The 15,619-nt window shown below is 70.2% G+C and overlaps 1 protein-coding gene across 1 annotated transcript in view; it reads left to right on the forward strand.

The window, feature by feature from the left end:
• Nucleotides 1–15,619, forward strand: part of DNMT3A (DNA methyltransferase 3 alpha) — a 38,938-nt gene that overhangs the window by 22,052 nt on the left and 1,267 nt on the right. Inside the window, exons 5-20 of the mRNA XM_032185150.1 lie at nucleotides 2,919–2,965; nucleotides 3,601–3,747; nucleotides 11,094–11,306; nucleotides 11,435–11,593; nucleotides 11,692–11,799; nucleotides 12,228–12,384; nucleotides 12,621–12,770; nucleotides 12,968–13,012; nucleotides 13,303–13,382; nucleotides 13,507–13,619; nucleotides 13,876–14,059; nucleotides 14,147–14,231; nucleotides 14,656–14,801; nucleotides 15,021–15,111; nucleotides 15,201–15,349; nucleotides 15,471–15,556. Of these exons, the coding sequence (XP_032041041.1) occupies nucleotides 2,919–2,965; nucleotides 3,601–3,747; nucleotides 11,094–11,306; nucleotides 11,435–11,593; nucleotides 11,692–11,799; nucleotides 12,228–12,384; nucleotides 12,621–12,770; nucleotides 12,968–13,012; nucleotides 13,303–13,382; nucleotides 13,507–13,619; nucleotides 13,876–14,059; nucleotides 14,147–14,231; nucleotides 14,656–14,801; nucleotides 15,021–15,111; nucleotides 15,201–15,349; nucleotides 15,471–15,556 (1,960 nt within the window). The remainder of the gene's footprint in view (nucleotides 1–2,918; nucleotides 2,966–3,600; nucleotides 3,748–11,093; nucleotides 11,307–11,434; nucleotides 11,594–11,691; nucleotides 11,800–12,227; nucleotides 12,385–12,620; nucleotides 12,771–12,967; nucleotides 13,013–13,302; nucleotides 13,383–13,506; nucleotides 13,620–13,875; nucleotides 14,060–14,146; nucleotides 14,232–14,655; nucleotides 14,802–15,020; nucleotides 15,112–15,200; nucleotides 15,350–15,470; nucleotides 15,557–15,619) is intronic.

Consider the following 15,619-nt stretch of genomic DNA (forward strand, 5'->3'; position numbering starts at 1 on the left):
GGAGGAGAAAGGAAGAGAGGAAGGAGGAGAAGGAGCAGTAGGAGGACGAGGAGGAGGAGGAAGGGCTCCGTGCCACGTGGGCTGTGGGGTGGGGGGCTGCTGGTCAGACCGGGGGCTGCCTCCCCTCCTCCTCCTCCTCCCCTCGGTGCGCAGGGTGGGCAGGGCAGGAGCTGTGTCCTGCTGCGGGTCCCCCGGTGCCGCTGTGCCCCCCGCCTGCATGCGAGCCTGCCCGGCACGTGCCACGGCCGCCGGTGCTCGTGCAGCTTTGCATGGCAGCCCTGCATGCGCCACGGCGTGGTGTGCTGGGGGGCCACGCTGCTGGGGAAAGGGGGGGACAGCAGCACCCAGGGGTGCCCCCAGCCTCAATCTCTGCCCTGCCTCAGCACCTCCCTGCCCGCTGTGCCCGCTGCCTGCCGTGTCCAGCCCCACGCTGCCGTGCCGTGCCCGTGTGCTGCCCGGGCAGGATGCGGCGCCGCCGGCACGAGCTGGCACGCCGCCTGCGGGGCCCCACGGGGACCGGCCCTGCCCGGGGCTGCTCCGGTTCTGGAGCTGGCTCCGGGCCCCGGCAGCGCTGCTTCGCCCCAGGGAGGCTTCTCCCCTCCTCTCCGTGTCTGGTTACAGGAGGGAGCGGCACCGCTCGCCCCGGCAGCGGAGCTGTGCCCGGCTCCATCCGTCTCGTGGGGAAGGGTCTGATAACGGGGTGGAGAGGTGGGACGGGATGCACCGACCCCACAGCCGCTGTGCGGAGGGACAGGGTTAGAGTTGGGCACTGCTGTCCCAGGGGGGTGGCAGCGCCAGGGCACGGAGCTGGTGGGTGAGGATGAGCGCGGCAGGGCCGGGGACGGAGCTGAGCGAGGCAGATGATGCTGCAGTCACAAGGCCCAGAGCAGCCATCTGAGGGAGAGGAGCAGCCGGGCTGCTGGTGGAGCAAAAGGAGACTCCTGGCGTGGGGCTGGCCCCGTGCCGAGCCGCCTGGGGCCAGCACCCGCCTCGCACCGGCAGCAGCCCCAGCGTGGCACCCGGGCACGGCACGGGGACAGCCCGCGGTCCTGCCCTGCGCCACTGCCCCTGCTCCACACCACCTGCAGAGCCCTCAGGGGACCCCCTCCTGCACATCCCGGGCTGGGACAACATTTTGGCCAGGCCTGCGGGATGGTGGGGAGGCATGGGAGCGATGGAGACCCCCCTGCACCGGGGGCGAGGGCCAGCCCGTGACTCACCCTGCGCGAGGCGCGCCGCGGTGCCAGCGGCAGCGGTCGGGTTTCATCTCCCGGCCAAGGGCTCATGTTCGGCACCTCTCCCTCTGCATTAAAGAGCCCTTTCATACCCGCCGTGGTCTGCCCCTCGACTTCTTGCTCGTTCTGCTCCTTCCCAGCGAGCACCCAGAGGCGCAGCAGCTGCAGCTCTGCCGGGTGGGCGCATTCAGACCGCCCGGGGGGGCTTCCCTGAGCCCCCCAGAGCCGACCACTGCCCCCAGCTAAACGTGCCCGGTGCCAGGTCCAGCTCCTCCCTCAGGCTCAGGGCTCAGGCACCAATCCTGCCCAGGGCTTTCGGGTCTCCTCCAGGGTTACCAGTGTCCAGGGAGCCCCCAGCAGCCGCGGGCTCAGCGGGTCTCACCTCGAGGCAGGTGCCCAGCACCTCTCCGCGCCGTGGCTAGCGGCTGCCTCGCCACCTTGCAGTGACACACTCAGCTCCTGCCAAATCCTCTTCTGCTTCTTGGTCCCTCCAACCCTGCTTGCTTGCCCCGTGCTCTCTGTGCCACCCCACCCCGGTCGCTCCCCAAGTCCCCTGGCAGGGGAAAGGTTCCCCTGAGGAAAGGTGCCCCCGTGCTGTGTCCCCATGTGCAGGGGGTGCTGAGACTGCCCCCGTGCAGCGGGGCAGGGAGGCCGGGGGACACCCGATCAGTCCATCCCAGTGCCCGAGGCCTGACCCGTGCCTCAGTTTCCCCACCTGCAGTCCCCTTTTCCTGCAGGCAGGACCAGGAGGACAAGTGACCCGTTCCCCCCGCACACACGCCGCCACCCCCGGCACGCAGCCGGGGAGCTCCTGCCCCCCCCCACCACCGCCCCCCGCACCCAGCGCAGGGCTCAGCTGTGCTCCTGCTCCTGCCAGGGCCTGGCTGCCCCACGGATTTCGGGTTCCCAGCACCTCTGGGGCAGGGGAGGACGTGCCTTGGCAGAGCCGCCTGGCTCGCAGCCACCGCCGCCCCGGCATCCGCCCGCCTCTCCCGGCGTCCGGCGTGGGTGGGCGTCCGGAGGGGCTGCGTCCAAGGACCCGGAGGGACGCGGTGCCAGGGGGCACCCCGGGGTGCACAGAGCGTCACCGTGCCTGCCTGGTGTCACCACCCCATGGAGGGGCTGCCGAGGGGGTCCCTGTTCACAGGACGGGGGTCCCGTGGGGTGGCCGGCAGCCGGGGACGAGGCTTTGTGCGCGCAGCAGCTGCCGGCACAGCGCGGCACGGCGCGGCGTGGCGTGGGTGGGTGCCCCGGCGTGCACACACACACTGGAGCCCTGCTCACCCCCCCTCCCCTCTCTCCACCTTCCCCGCAGCCTCGTCACTCGGTGGCTTCGAGCTCAGCGAAGGTTTGCAGCCCCAGAAACGGCCGGGTTATTTTTAGCTGCTTTCCCGGCAGCGGCTTGCGAGTACCTGCAGCGCGCGAGATGGGCTGATAGCACAGGAAGCCGGCCGGGCTCCGCTTCCCCTGCCCGCCCCGCAGCTGCCCCCGGGGTCCTGCCCCAGCCCCCGGCACGGGTGTGGGGAGGGGGCGTGGGAGCCCCCGGGGATGCTCGCCGCGATGGGGTCCCCCCCCCCGTGGCCAGGGCTGCGCCCCATCGGGGTCCTTTTCCCTCCCCGCCGTGGGGCCGGCGTCCCTGCCCCGTGGCAGCGAGCTGATGGCTGCTCTCTGTTCTGTGTGCAGGCAAGGAAGAGAAGGAGGAAAACAACTTCGACACCCTGAAAATGGAGGCAAGTATGGGCCGGGCACCGAGACACCCGAAGGAGACACAGCAGAGCCCTGATGGAGCCCCCTGGGCTGGATGGGGCCCTGCACCCCGAATCTGCAGGGCACGGGACCACACTGAGTGGTGCTGAGCAGCGTCCAGGGGCTGTGCCCGCGGTGTCCCCGGGGGCTCCACCCGGGCTGGGGCCTGAAACACCCCCGGGGCTGCGCCAGAGGTGCCCACCGTGGGGCAAGGCACGGTGCCAGCACTGCTGCACCCACTGCTGGGTGCAGGCACGGGCCAGGGATGTGCGGGTGCACGTGTGTGTGTGTGTGTGTGTGCACATGTGTGTGCACGTGTGTGTGTGCATGTGTGTGTGTGCACGTGTGTGTGTGCACGTGTGTGTGTGCATGTGTGTGTGTGCACAGACGTCTGTGTGTTTGTGCATGCGCCCAGTTGGGGAGCGCCACCTCCCCAGCCAGTGCTGGTGGGCGCAGCACAATACCCCCAAATCCCCCCGTAATTTTCCCCCTCAGCCCCCCGCAATGCCCCCCGCAGCCCCCGTAGTGCCCCCCGCAGCCCCCCCGTGATGCCGCCCGCCCTGTGTCCCCGCGGAGCCGCAGCCTTCATCCTCCTCTCCCTCTCCCCGCTGTCTCGCAGGGCTCCCGCGGGCGGCTGCGCGGCGGGCTGGGCTGGGAGTCGAGCCTGCGGCAGCGGCCCATGCAGCGGCACACCTTCCAGGCCGGGGACCCCTACTACATCAGCAAGAGGAAGCGGGACGAGTGGCTGGCCCGCTGGAAGCGGGAGGTAAGGAGACACGGCCGGGGCGACGCCGGCACCGCTGCCGCGGCGTCTTCCACGAGCACTTCCCAGTTGCTCACTGGGAGCACTGGTGCGGCGCAGAGCCCCGGGCAGGCTGCCGGTGCTGGTAGATGCCACCGGGCACCTGGCCTGGTGTGAGGGGCTCCCGTGGGACCACCGCCCCCAGCAGGGCCCTGGGGAACGCGGTGGTCCCGGGGATGGGGACGGGGCCGTGCGTGCGCAGCCGCCCGCGCTGGGTGCAGAGCGGGGCCCTTCTCCTCCTCCTCCTCCTCCTCCTCCTCCTCCCCGCGGGGACCGGCCTTTTCTCCCGGTTTCCAGGGGAACCAGCGAGAGCCGTGACGCAATTAAAATAATAAAAGCCGAGGGCGGCGCAGGGGGGGCTGCGAGGGGGCTGCGCGGGAGCCCCTGGCTGCACGGGAGCCAGGAGCCGCGGTGCCACCCCGCTGCGGGGCTGCGGCCCCGGGGAGGGGGGACCCCGAGGAGCAGGACGAGGCTCCACATGCACCGAGTCGCGGCTCTGTGGCTTTTGGGGTCCTTGGGCTGGGTCTTGGGGGGGCCATTGGATGTGGGAGACCCCCGCCCATCCCCGTGCCAGCACCGGGGATGCTCTGCGCGATGGCTGCGCGTGGGGCAGGGGGGCTCCGTCACCCCCACGGCCCCTGGGTCCCCTGGTTTTTTGGTGTCCGCAGCGAGAGCCCGCTTGGGTGGGTGCAGCCCCCAGCCCCCACCATGGCGCTGGTCCCCACCATGTCCCCGTGGCCCCCCCTCTGCGCCGTCCCTCGCTGCCAGCGGGTCTCCCTGGCAACAGGTCCCCTCAGCCACCGTGGCACCATTCATAGCAGGCACTGCACTGGGGTGGCCGGCACGGCTGGCTTGTCCCCGTGGGGCACCGTGCTCAGGGCATGGCCGGCGGGGCCACCGTGTCCCCATGGGGTGCAAGGTGCAGCCGGTTTGTCCCCAAGGGGCGTGGGACGTGGCTGGCACAGCCAGGACATCCCCACGGGGTCCAAGGCATGGCCGTGAGGTCCCCGTGGGGTGCAGGACGCAGGTGGCGTGGCCGGGGCATTGCCTTGGGGTGCAAGGCACGGCCACGGTGTCCCCATGGGGTGCATGGCATGGCTGTCGTGGCCACAATGTCCCCATGGGGTGCATGGCACAGCTGCGATGTCCCCATGGGGTGCATGGCACAGCCAGGGCGTCCCCGCAGGCACCGCAAGGTCAGGGCACAGCCGAGGGCCATGAGGGTGTTTGGGGGGGGTCCCAGCTGGGACCTGCACCCCAGGGATTTCCACCCAAATACGTGGCCTGGTTCGGGGTCTGCTGCCCTGTTCCTGGGCAGGGGGACGCAGGGACACAGGGACACAGGGACACAGGGGACGCAGGGACGCGGGCGGTTCCCGCAGCCGCAGGGCGGCGCGGCACAGCCCCGGTGCAGCCGCACGCTGGCCACGAGCAGCACTGCAGCCTGCGGCACCACGGCCACGGCCGGGGCCACGCACACAGCCCCTCGCTGCTGCTTCGCTCTGCGCCAAACCCAGCCCAGGAAAATGGGGCTGGGGACGTGGGGACGTGGGGACGCGGGGACGCCGTGCCGGTGCTGCCCCTTCTCGCCCCGCACAGCCCAGCGCAGGGCCCGGCACAGGGCAGGAGGATGCAGCACACATTTTCCTCAGCACGGTTCGCTCGCCAAAAACATTTCAGATTCAGGTCAGCCAGAATCGCTCGTCGGCCAAAAATAATTGGGGGAAAAAACGCTAAAAAAAAAAAAAAAAAAAAAAAAAATCAACATACTCCTTTTCAGTGGTTCCTCGCTCTCAAACAATGCCGGGCTTAGCCGCGCCGAATTCCTTTATTTTTCTAATAAGACGAAGTGTTTTCTTTTCATTACGGGGAGAAGGCCTGAAATGGGTTCAAGCTGGGTCCGCCCGCCCGCCCTTGATCTCGCAGCGGGGCTGACAAACCGCGCCGCCCGCCTGCCCTGCGCCGCTTGTCACTCGGTGCCGGTGGCCGCGGTGCGCTGCCAGGGGACGGGGACAGCCACGTGTGGCTGTGGCAGAGGGGACGGCGTGTCCTGCCGGGGAGCTCCCCAGGCCAGCCGTGGCCCCGGCTGCACCCCAAGGGTTCGGTTTATTCGGGGGTGCCGGGAGGGCAGGGGGACGGGGACGGTGGCACAGCGGTGGCAGTGGTGAGGGTGGCACGGCCACGTGCCGGGAACCTGCCCGGTATCAGCACTGCCTGATTTGTGTCTGTGGGGGCCTCAAACCCTGCAATCAAACCCTCCCCGGGACATATTTTTGGCTGGCCGAGCAGGTTGGTGGCTTTCTGCCTCCCTGCCTGAGGGCACTGCTCCGGCACGGGGGTGCTCTGGGGGCTCTGTCCCCACGATGGGGCTGCCTCGACGCATGGGGAGGTTGCTGCCTCCCCGGCACCCCCAGAGCAGCACCCAAGGGTGCGGGGAGGGGCTGGGCACCGGCCCTCACCCATCCACAGCAGGATGGGGACGGGATGGAGACGGGATGGGGATGGGGATGGGATAAAGATGGGATGGGGATGGGAATGGGGATGGGAACAGGGATGGGGATGGGAATGGGGATGGTTTGGGGTTCGGATGGGGATGGGACGGGGATGGGATGGGGATGGGGCTGGTTTGGGGTTGGGATGGGGACGGGATGGGGATGGGGCTGGTTTGGGGTTGGGATGGGGACGGGATGGGGATGGGGCTGGTTTGGGGTTGGGATGGGGCTGGGACGGCTGTGGCCCGAGGGCAGGAGCAGGATGGCTGTGCCCATCTCAGCTTATCTCCACGTTAATTGCCGGTGGATGGGGGATTTCCTCCCCCTGCCTGGCGCTGGGCACAGCCTGCTCCTTCCCCAGGACACAGCCCCCAGCAGCAGCCCCCACCCGGAGGGGCCCACAGCTTTGGCCACAGCTTCTCTCTGGTGCTTTTCGTGTCCTCCCAGTCCCTTTGGGTCACCCCATTCCCGGTGGGGCTCCCCACGCTCCCTGCAGCCCCTCGCACCCCCCATTTCCCTGCCCACAGCTCCCCCTGCTCCAAAATGCTCCGAGCACGCCCTGGCCCCTCTCAGCCCTGGCCAGGCCGGGTGTAGGTGATCTTTTTGCTGTTTTTTGCAGTGCCCAGGGCACAGGGTGCCATTTCTGCCCAAACTGCTGGTGCCCAGCAGGCTGTGCCCCCCCCGGCTGCCCCCAGTCCCTGGGCACCTCATGGATGTGGCCCCAGCTGGGCCACAGTCCCCCCAGTCCCCCCAGTGCTGCAGCACCTTGGTTGCTCGAGTGCTGTTGGGATTTCCTGTACAGGACCCAAGCACTCGTTCCTGAGAGGGGGTCCCCATGCCAGTGGGATCCCTGTGCCATGGGGTCCCTGTGCCATGGGGTCCCCATGCCATGGGGTTCACTGTGCCATGGAAATCCCCATGCCATGGGGTCTTTGTGCCATGGGGTCCCTGTGCCATGGGGTTCACTGTGCCATGGGGGTCCTGTGCCATGGGGTCCCTGTGCCGTGGGGGTCCCTGTGCCATGGAAATCCCCATGCCATGGGGGTTCCTGTGCTGTGGGGGTCCCTGTGCCATGGGGTTCCATGTGCCATGAGGGTCCCTGTGCCATGGGGTCCCTGTGCCGTGGGGGTCCCTGTGCCATGGGGATCCCTGTGCCATGGAAATCCCCATGCCATGGGGTCCCTGTGCCATGGGGGTCCCTGTGCCATGGGGTCCCTGTGCTATGGGGTCCTCGTGCCATGGGGTCCCTGTGACATGGGGGTTCGTGTGCTGTGGGGTTCCATGTGCCATGTGGTCCCTGTGCTATGGGGTCCCTATGCCATGGGGGACCCCATGGCCTGCACCTCAAGGCCCACGTCCCAGGGGGGTCATGGCACTGCTGCCCCCTCTCCCCTCTGCAGCTGCTAGGCACAAGGCTGTCTCAGCTCGGGTTTGGGGCTCACTGGGGCGATTCTGTGGGGTGAACCCCAACCCAAGCAGCCCTGAGGGGACGGGGAGCCAGGCCCCTGCCACCCCAGACCCCTTTGGTGGCTCCGTGCAGGTTTCCCCTGGGCGCGTGGCATCCTTTATGGGGCTGGGACCGGGGGACGCTGTGGGGTGGGCTGAGAGGGGCCGTGTGCCAGGTCCCCAGAGCTGTGGGGTGCCCTGGGTCCTCCTGCACGGAGGGGACGGGGTGCCCCTGGGCTGCCCTGATGGTTTTGGGGTGCAGCCGTGTCAATGGTGTTTGAGGTGCACAGGGGGCTCTGCCCTTGGGGGACCCTCACCCCCCAGTCCCCCGGGCAGGGTGGGGGTAGCAGGGGCCATGCAGAGGGGCTGGGGCTGGGGACGAGGCAGGGGTGGGGGGGGCTCTGCTGCCATCCCCCACCTCATCCCCCCAAACTGTCCCGTGCCCGGGGCCACGGCCATTGCCCCTTTTGTCCCCTCCATCTGCAACACAAAGGGGCCCTGAGCACGGCCCTGGGCTGCAGCAGGGGGGCACAGCGGGGTGGGGGGGGGGGGCAGCGGGATGGGTGCTGCCAAGGGGCACCCTAGGGTGGGGGGTACAAGTAGGGCCCGGTGCCGTCGCCGTCTCTGCGCTCGTTTTTTCTCGTGGCCCGGTGACAGCTCAGCCCCCGGGACACGGAGCGGGGCCCGGAGCCCCCCAGGAGCCCCCCGGAGCCCACGGGGGCCACGCTGCCCCCTCCCACCCCTGGCACGGGTCCGTGGGTACGTGGCGGGGGGGGCTCTGTGCTGTGATGCTTTGGGGGGGCTGGGTGCTGGCACGGCCTCGGGGGGGGTCCCGGCCACGGTGCTGGGGCCGTGCCAGGGCTGGGGGCACCCGGGAAGGGGGACGGGGGCGAGAGCGAGGTGTGGGGCCAGGGGGATGGGACCACAGGGGACCCTGAGACCCCAGGGGACAGCCAGGGGGCTGGGACCCCATGGGACAGCCGGGACCCCAGGGGGCTGTGACCCCAGGGGACCCCACGGGACCCCACGGGACATCTGGCCCCATGGGTGCGCGCTCCGGGGTGCCTGGAGCTGCTTTGGGGTGCGGCTCAATGGGACGTGTTTGGGGACCCCCGGGCTCCTTGGGGACACTCGGGGGACCCGTGCCAAGGTGGTGCAGCCCTGATGGGACCCCCCAGACCCCTCGTGGCCCCTCGGGGACACTGGGGGACACTGGGGGACACACACCGGGGCGCTGCAGCCCGACCCAGGCCGGTGCCCCAGGAGCCGTGCCAGCGCACGGACCGGGACAGGGGGTCCCCGAGGGGTCCGAACCGGGCCAAGGGGGGCCAAAGGGGGCCAAGGGGTCCCGCCCCCGCCCCCCGCCGGATTCCTGCCGTGCCAGGCCGCCCCCCCCGGGGCAGCCCATGCCCGGGGGCCAGGGCCATTCCCCCCTTTGTCCCGCCGCTCTGCAACACAAAGGGGCCGGGAGCGGGGCCGCGGCCGCCGGGACAAAAGGCAGCGCCGAGCGGCGCCGGGGCGGGGAGTCTGCCCCGAGCCGAGCCGAGCCGAGCCGAGCCGGGACTGCCACCGCCGGGCACGGGGACGCTGCTGGTGAGTGACCGCGGGGGCCTGCTGGGGGGCTGGCACGGCTCGGCACGGCTCCGGGGGCTGCCCCGAGCCTGGCTGCGGAGCGGGGGATGCGCACAGGCTTTGATGCTGCTTGGCCCGGCTCGGCACGGCCCGGCACGGCTCAATACAGCCCAGCACGGCTCGGCACGGCCCGGCCCGGCTCGGTACAGCCCGGCACGGCTCAATACAGCCCAGCACGGCTCGGCACGGCCCGGCACGGCTCGGTACAGCCCGGTACAGCCCGCTGCTTCCCCGCGGCCGCCCGGTCCGGCCATGGAAGGAGGCGCCCAGCCGTGCCGGGCCGAGCCGAGCCGAGCCGGGCTGTGCGCCCCGGGGGACAGGGGACCGAACCGTGCCGAGCCGAGCCGAGCCGAGCGGGACCGGGCAACACCGGGCCGTGCTGATTGAGCCGATCCGATCCGATCCGATCCGAGCCGGGCCGGTCCGTGCCGTGCGGGGCGGGGACGGGTGCCCCGATCCGAGCCGTGCCGTGCCGTGCCGTGCCGTGCCGTGCCGCCCCTCCCCCGCAGCCAACCAGCCGGGCCGGCGGGGACCATGTGACCCGGGGTTCCCAGACAAAGAACCGCCGGCCGTGCCCCCGGCAGCCCGGCCCGGCACGGCTCGGCTCGGATTAGCACGGCTCGGCACGGTTCGGCCCCTCCGTGGCCCGCATGGGTAGGTGGGCTGCGCGGGATGGGCGCGGAGGGTACCCCGGATCGGCACGGATCAGCCCGGCCCGGCACAGTTTGGCACGGTTTGGCACGGTTTGGTCCAGCTCAGCCCATCTCGGACCGGGCTATCTGAGTTTGCCGTGGTTTGGCCCCGCTGGGTCCGTCCCGGCGGAGTTTGGCACGGCTTGGCACGGTTTGGCTGAGTTTGGCTGGGTGCAGCTGAAGTTGGCTCGGCACGGCTCGGCACGGCTCAACTCCGTGCGTCCCGGCTTGGCCAACTTGGTGACAACTGAGCCGGGCGCACAGCACCCCCCGGGGGTGGCCCCGCACCGGGGACAGGGGGTCCCAGGGGGTGCCCGGGGGGTGCCCGGGGGGTGCCGGCTGTCCCAGGACAGGCAGGGGTGGGATGGAGACAGGGATGGGGGGGATGTGGGTTGGAGGCGGGGGGCTCCCGGGGCTGGGCCCCCTCCTTCTGGTGTCGCTGGGGGGCTCCTGAGCCCCCCCCTCCCAGCTCCAGTCCCTCCAGTAGAGGCCACGGCTCCACCAACTGGGGCAGGGGCTGGGGGGCTGCTGGTGGATTTGGGGACGCCCAGGATGGGGCTGGGGCAGGGGCAGCCCCCCTGGGGGGCAGAGCAGGCTCTGGCTGGGGGGCAGCTGCCAGCTCCTCCAGCCACCCCCCCCCCCAAGGACTGCAGGGGGAAACTGAGGCACGGGGACAGCGGGGAGCACCCCACGGCACAGCCCGGGGGCTGGGGCAGTGGGTGATGCTGGGGGGCTCCAAGCTGTTGGGATGGAGCCCCCTGCTATGGGGGGGGCCTGGTGGGAGCTTGCCCCATGGGGTGGGACAGGAAAAGGGATGGGGATGGGATGGGGATGGGATGGGGTGAGGATGTGATGGAATGGGGATGGGGCGGGATGAGGGTCTGATGGAATGCAACAGGCGTGAAATGGGATGGGATGGGATATGGGGATGGGATGGGGATGGGATTGGGATGGGGATGGGATTGGGATGCGATGGGATGGGATTGGGATAGGATGGGATGTGGGGGGTCCTGCCCTGCCCTGACGCCCCCTCTCCCCCCAACACCAGGCGGAGAAGAAGGCGAAGGTGATCGCCGTGATGAACGTGGTGGAGGAGACGCCGCGGGCCGAGCCCCAGAAGGAGGAGGAGGCCAGCCCCCCCGCCTCGCAGCAGCCCACCGACCCCGCCTCGCCCAACGTGGCCACCACGCCTGAGCCCGTGGTGGCCGACGCCGTCGACAAGAACACGTCCAAGTCGGCCGACGACGAGCCCGAGTACGAGGTGAGCGCGCCCCGCGGTGCCCCCACCCCGGACCCTTTCCCTCCTCGCCCCCCAGCCCCTGTGCGCATCCCCCCCGCCTTGACGCTGCGCCCCCCAACCCTTTTTCCCCGTCCCCTCTCCCGGCGCAGGACGGCCGCGGCTTCGGCATCGGCGAGCTGGTGTGGGGCAAGCTGCGCGGCTTCTCCTGGTGGCCGGGGCGCATCGTGTCCTGGTGGATGACGGGACGGAGCCGGGCGGCCGAGGGCACCCGCTGGGTGATGTGGTTTGGGGACGGCAAGTTCTCGGTGGTAAGTGGCACCCCCGGCCCCCTGCGCGCCGTCCCCGTTTTTTTGTTGCGCCCCCTCCCCCGGCGTGTGACGGTGGCGTCCCCGTCTCCCCCGGGCAGGTCTGCGTGGAGAAGCTCCTGCCCCTCAGCTCCTTCTCCAGCGCCTTCCACCAGGCCACCTACAACAAGCAGCCCATGTACCGCAAAGCCATCTACGAGGTGCTGCAGGTGAGCGCCGGGGGGGGGGGCGCGGGGACGGGGCGCTCGGGGCATCCGAGGGGAGCGGGGCTGGGCACGGCCCCTCCTGGGGGCTCCGTGTGGGCGCATCCAGCCCTGCTCCGTCCCCCCGTGGCACAAAAGCTGCATCCCAGGGAGCTCGGGGCATCGCTCGGGGGGTGGGCGAGCAGCGGGGGGGCTCCCTAGGATGATGTTGGGGGGTGTCTGGGAGTCGCTTGGCCTGGCCGGGGGTCTCTGGAGGCTGAGGGACCGGCACCTCTAGGGCAGCGCTGGGGGAGGTTCTGTCCCTCTGGGGTCTCCTGGCAGCTCCGCAAGGTGTCAGGGTTTTAGGGGGGGGTCTGCTGGTGTAGGTGTAGCACAGGGCTGCTGGGGGGGGGTCCCGGTGGGGGCAGGGGGTGACGTTGGTGCTCCCCGTGCAGGTGGCGAGCAGCAGAGCGGGGAAGATCTTCCCGGCGTGCCCCGAGAACGACGAGACGGACACCTCCAAGGTGGTGGAGATCCAGAACAAGCAGATGATTGAGTGGGCGCTGGGAGGCTTCCAGCCCTCCGGCCCCAAGGGCCTGGAGCCCCCCGAGGGTGAGCGGCAGCGGGGACGGGTCTGGGACCTTGGGCAGGGTGTGGGGGGCACGGGGACACCGGGAGCAGTGTCCCCAGGGGACACGGAGCCGCTCAGCAGCCTTGGTGGCAGCTGCGTGGCCAGCAGGAACCTCAGCCACGAGTGGTGGTGGCACCAGTGGCTGCAGCCCCCCGGGGACCCTCACAGAATTGGGGTGCTACGTCCCTGCTCACGGGCCCCCCCCCCCTTCCCGCAGAGGAGCGCAACCCCTACAAAGAAGTGTACACGGAGATGTGGGTCGAGCCCGAAGCCGCCGCCTACGCACCGCCCCCGCCCGCCAAAAAGCCCAGAAAAAGCACAACGGAGAAGCCCAAGGTCAAGGAGATCATCGACGAGCGCACCCGAGGTACTGCAGACCCCCCCCCGGGACCCCCTGCCCCGTGGCATGGGGGCGAGCACCGCGCCGTGTCCTCGGGACCGGGTCCCTTCGCCCCGTTTGGTGCTGAGTGCAGGGGTCCGGGTTGGGGCAGGACCCCCCCCCGAGGTGCCGAGGGGCTCCCCCCCCCCGTGCACCCCCGCCCTGAGCACCCCTCTCCTCCGCAGAGCGACTCGTCTACGAGGTCCGGCAGAAATGCAGGAACATCGAAGGTGAGCATGGCCCCAGCCTGCACCCCCCGGCGGTGGAGGCAGAGGGGCTGGGGGGGGTGGGAGAAGGCTGGGGGGGGGCTGCGAGCCTCAGCCTGGTGAGCTGAGGGGGGCCACGAGCAGCCCCCAGCCCATGGAGATCAGGGGGGGGTCCTTGGGGGTGGCACCAGGGTTTGGCATCACCAGAACGGGCAGGGGTGAGGAGCAGGGTGGCCCCATCTGGCTCTGGGGGTGCTGGGGGGGGGCACAGACCCCCCTAGGGTCACCTGTCCCCACCCCCCCATGCCCTCCAGATATCTGCATCTCCTGCGGGAGCCTCAACGTCACCCTGGAGCACCCTCTGTTCATCGGGGGGATGTGCCAAAACTGCAAGGTACGGGGCAGCGGGGGGCCCCCACCCCAAAACGCCCTCTTCCCACACCCCCCCCGTGGCCCAGCACGGGGTCTGGGGGGGTGCACACCACGCTGACACCCTCGTTCTCCCCCCCCCTATTCAGAACTGCTTCTTGGAGTGCGCGTACCAGTACGACGACGACGGCTACCAGTCCTACTGCACCATCTGCTGCGGCGGCCGCGAGGTGCTCATGTGCGGCAACAACAACTGCTGCAGGTTGGTGCCATGGGGGTCCCGTGGGGCTGGGGGGGCCCTGGTGTCCCCCAAAGGCCAAGGGGAGGGGGCTGCCATTGGTCCTGTGGGGCGCGGGGCCGTGCAGGGGGGCATCACCACCACGGCACACCGACGTGTGCGCACAGCTCTGGCGCACCGCGGCTACCTGGGGGTGGTGCTGGGGGTCCCGGGGCCCCGTCCCCCTGCCCCCAGCCCCCCGTGGCTGATGCTTGCCCCTCTCTTACCCCCCCCCCCCAAGGTGCTTTTGCGTGGAGTGCGTGGACCTGCTGGTGGGCCCGGGGGCGGCGCAGGCGGCCATCAAGGAGGACCCCTGGAACTGCTACATGTGCGGCCACAAGGGCATCTACGGGCTGCTGCGGCGGCGCGAGGACTGGCCCTCCCGCCTGCAGATGTTCTTCGCCAACAACCACGACCAGGAGTTTGTGAGTGCCCCCCGCCCCCGCCCCGCCACAGGACCCCTGCTTCTCCCCCCCCCCGGTCGCTTCATGTGCCCCCCCCGTTGCTTGCAGGACCCACCAAAGGTTTACCCGCCTGTCCCAGCCGAGAAGAGGAAGCCCATCCGCGTGCTCTCGCTCTTCGACGGCATCGCCACAGGTGGGTGGGGGGCTCGGGGGGTCCCTGTCCTGGCAGCCCCTCAGCAGGTCCCACCCCGAGGGAGGTCGGGGAGGTCCCAGGGTTGGCACGTGCAGAGTGGTGCTGCGGGGATGGGTTTGGGGATGGTTTGGGGATGGGGATGGGGATGGGGATGGGGATGGTTTGGGGATGGGGATGGTTTTGGGGATGGGATGGTTTTGGGGATGGGGATGGTTTGGGGATGGGGATGGGTTTGGGGATGGGGATGGGAATGGGTTTGGGGATGGGGTTGGGGATGGGGATGGGGTTGGGGATGGGGATGGGGTTGGGGATGGGGATGGGGTTGGGAATGGGGATGGGGATGGTTTTGGGGATGGGATGGGATGGAGAGGTGGGATGAGCCCCCTCCCCTACGCCCCACTGACCCCGGCCCCACTGCCCGCAGGCCTACTGGTGCTGAAGGACCTGGGCATCCAGGTGGACCGCTACATCGCCTCCGAGGTGTGCGAGGACTCCATCACCGTGGGCATGGTGAGGCACCAGGGCAAGATCATGTACGTCGGGGACGTCCGAAATGTCACCCAGAAACACGTAGGTGCTGCTGGCTGCCCCCCGTGGCTTCCCCTCCCTGCGGGTCTCCCCGGGGATGGGGGCATCCCAATCCACCCCAAATCCCTGTCCCCTCCGACACGGCCCCTGCGCCCCGTGCTGCCTCGTCCCGGGGCTTCCCCTGGCACCGCTGTGCCGTGCCCGGAGCAGGTGGGTGCAGACCCCAGGCTCACCCCCCCCCCGTGTGCTTTTCCCTCGCAGATACAGGAGTGGGGCCCGTTCGACCTGGTGATAGGGGGGAGCCCCTGCAACGACCTCTCCATCGTCAACCCGGCCAGGAAGGGGCTGTACGGTGGGTGTCCCCGCGCTGCTGCCGCTGCCCCGCCGCCAGCGCCGGCCCCCTGCTGATGCCGTGCTTCTCTCTCTCTCTCTCCTGCCCAGAGGGCACCGGGCGCCTCTTCTTCGAGTTTTACCGCCTCCTGCACGAAGCCCGGCCCAAGGAGGGCGACGACCGGCCCTTCTTCTGGCTCTTTGAGAACGTGGTGGCCATGGGGGTGAGCGACAAAAGGGACATCTCGCGCTTCCTCGAGGTGAGTGCCGGGGCCGGGCGCGTGGCACCGCCGCTGTCCCCCGGGGACCCTGCCTGCGGGGGCACCCTGGGGCCCCGCAGAGCCCCCCCTGGTGACCCCCGGCCTCTCCTCGCTCTGGCAGTCCAACCCCGTCATGATCGATGCCAAAGAAGTGTCTGCGGCACACAGGGCGCGGTACTTCTGGGGGAACCTTCCCGGTATGAACAGGTTGGTGAGAGCGCCCCGGCTGCGTGCGTGCCCGGCGCGGCGGGGGCTGCCCAAAGGGCCTGG

This window comes from Aythya fuligula, chromosome 3 (assembly GCF_009819795.1).
Source record: "Aythya fuligula isolate bAytFul2 chromosome 3, bAytFul2.pri, whole genome shotgun sequence".
Taxonomy (NCBI): domain Eukaryota; kingdom Metazoa; phylum Chordata; class Aves; order Anseriformes; family Anatidae; genus Aythya; species Aythya fuligula.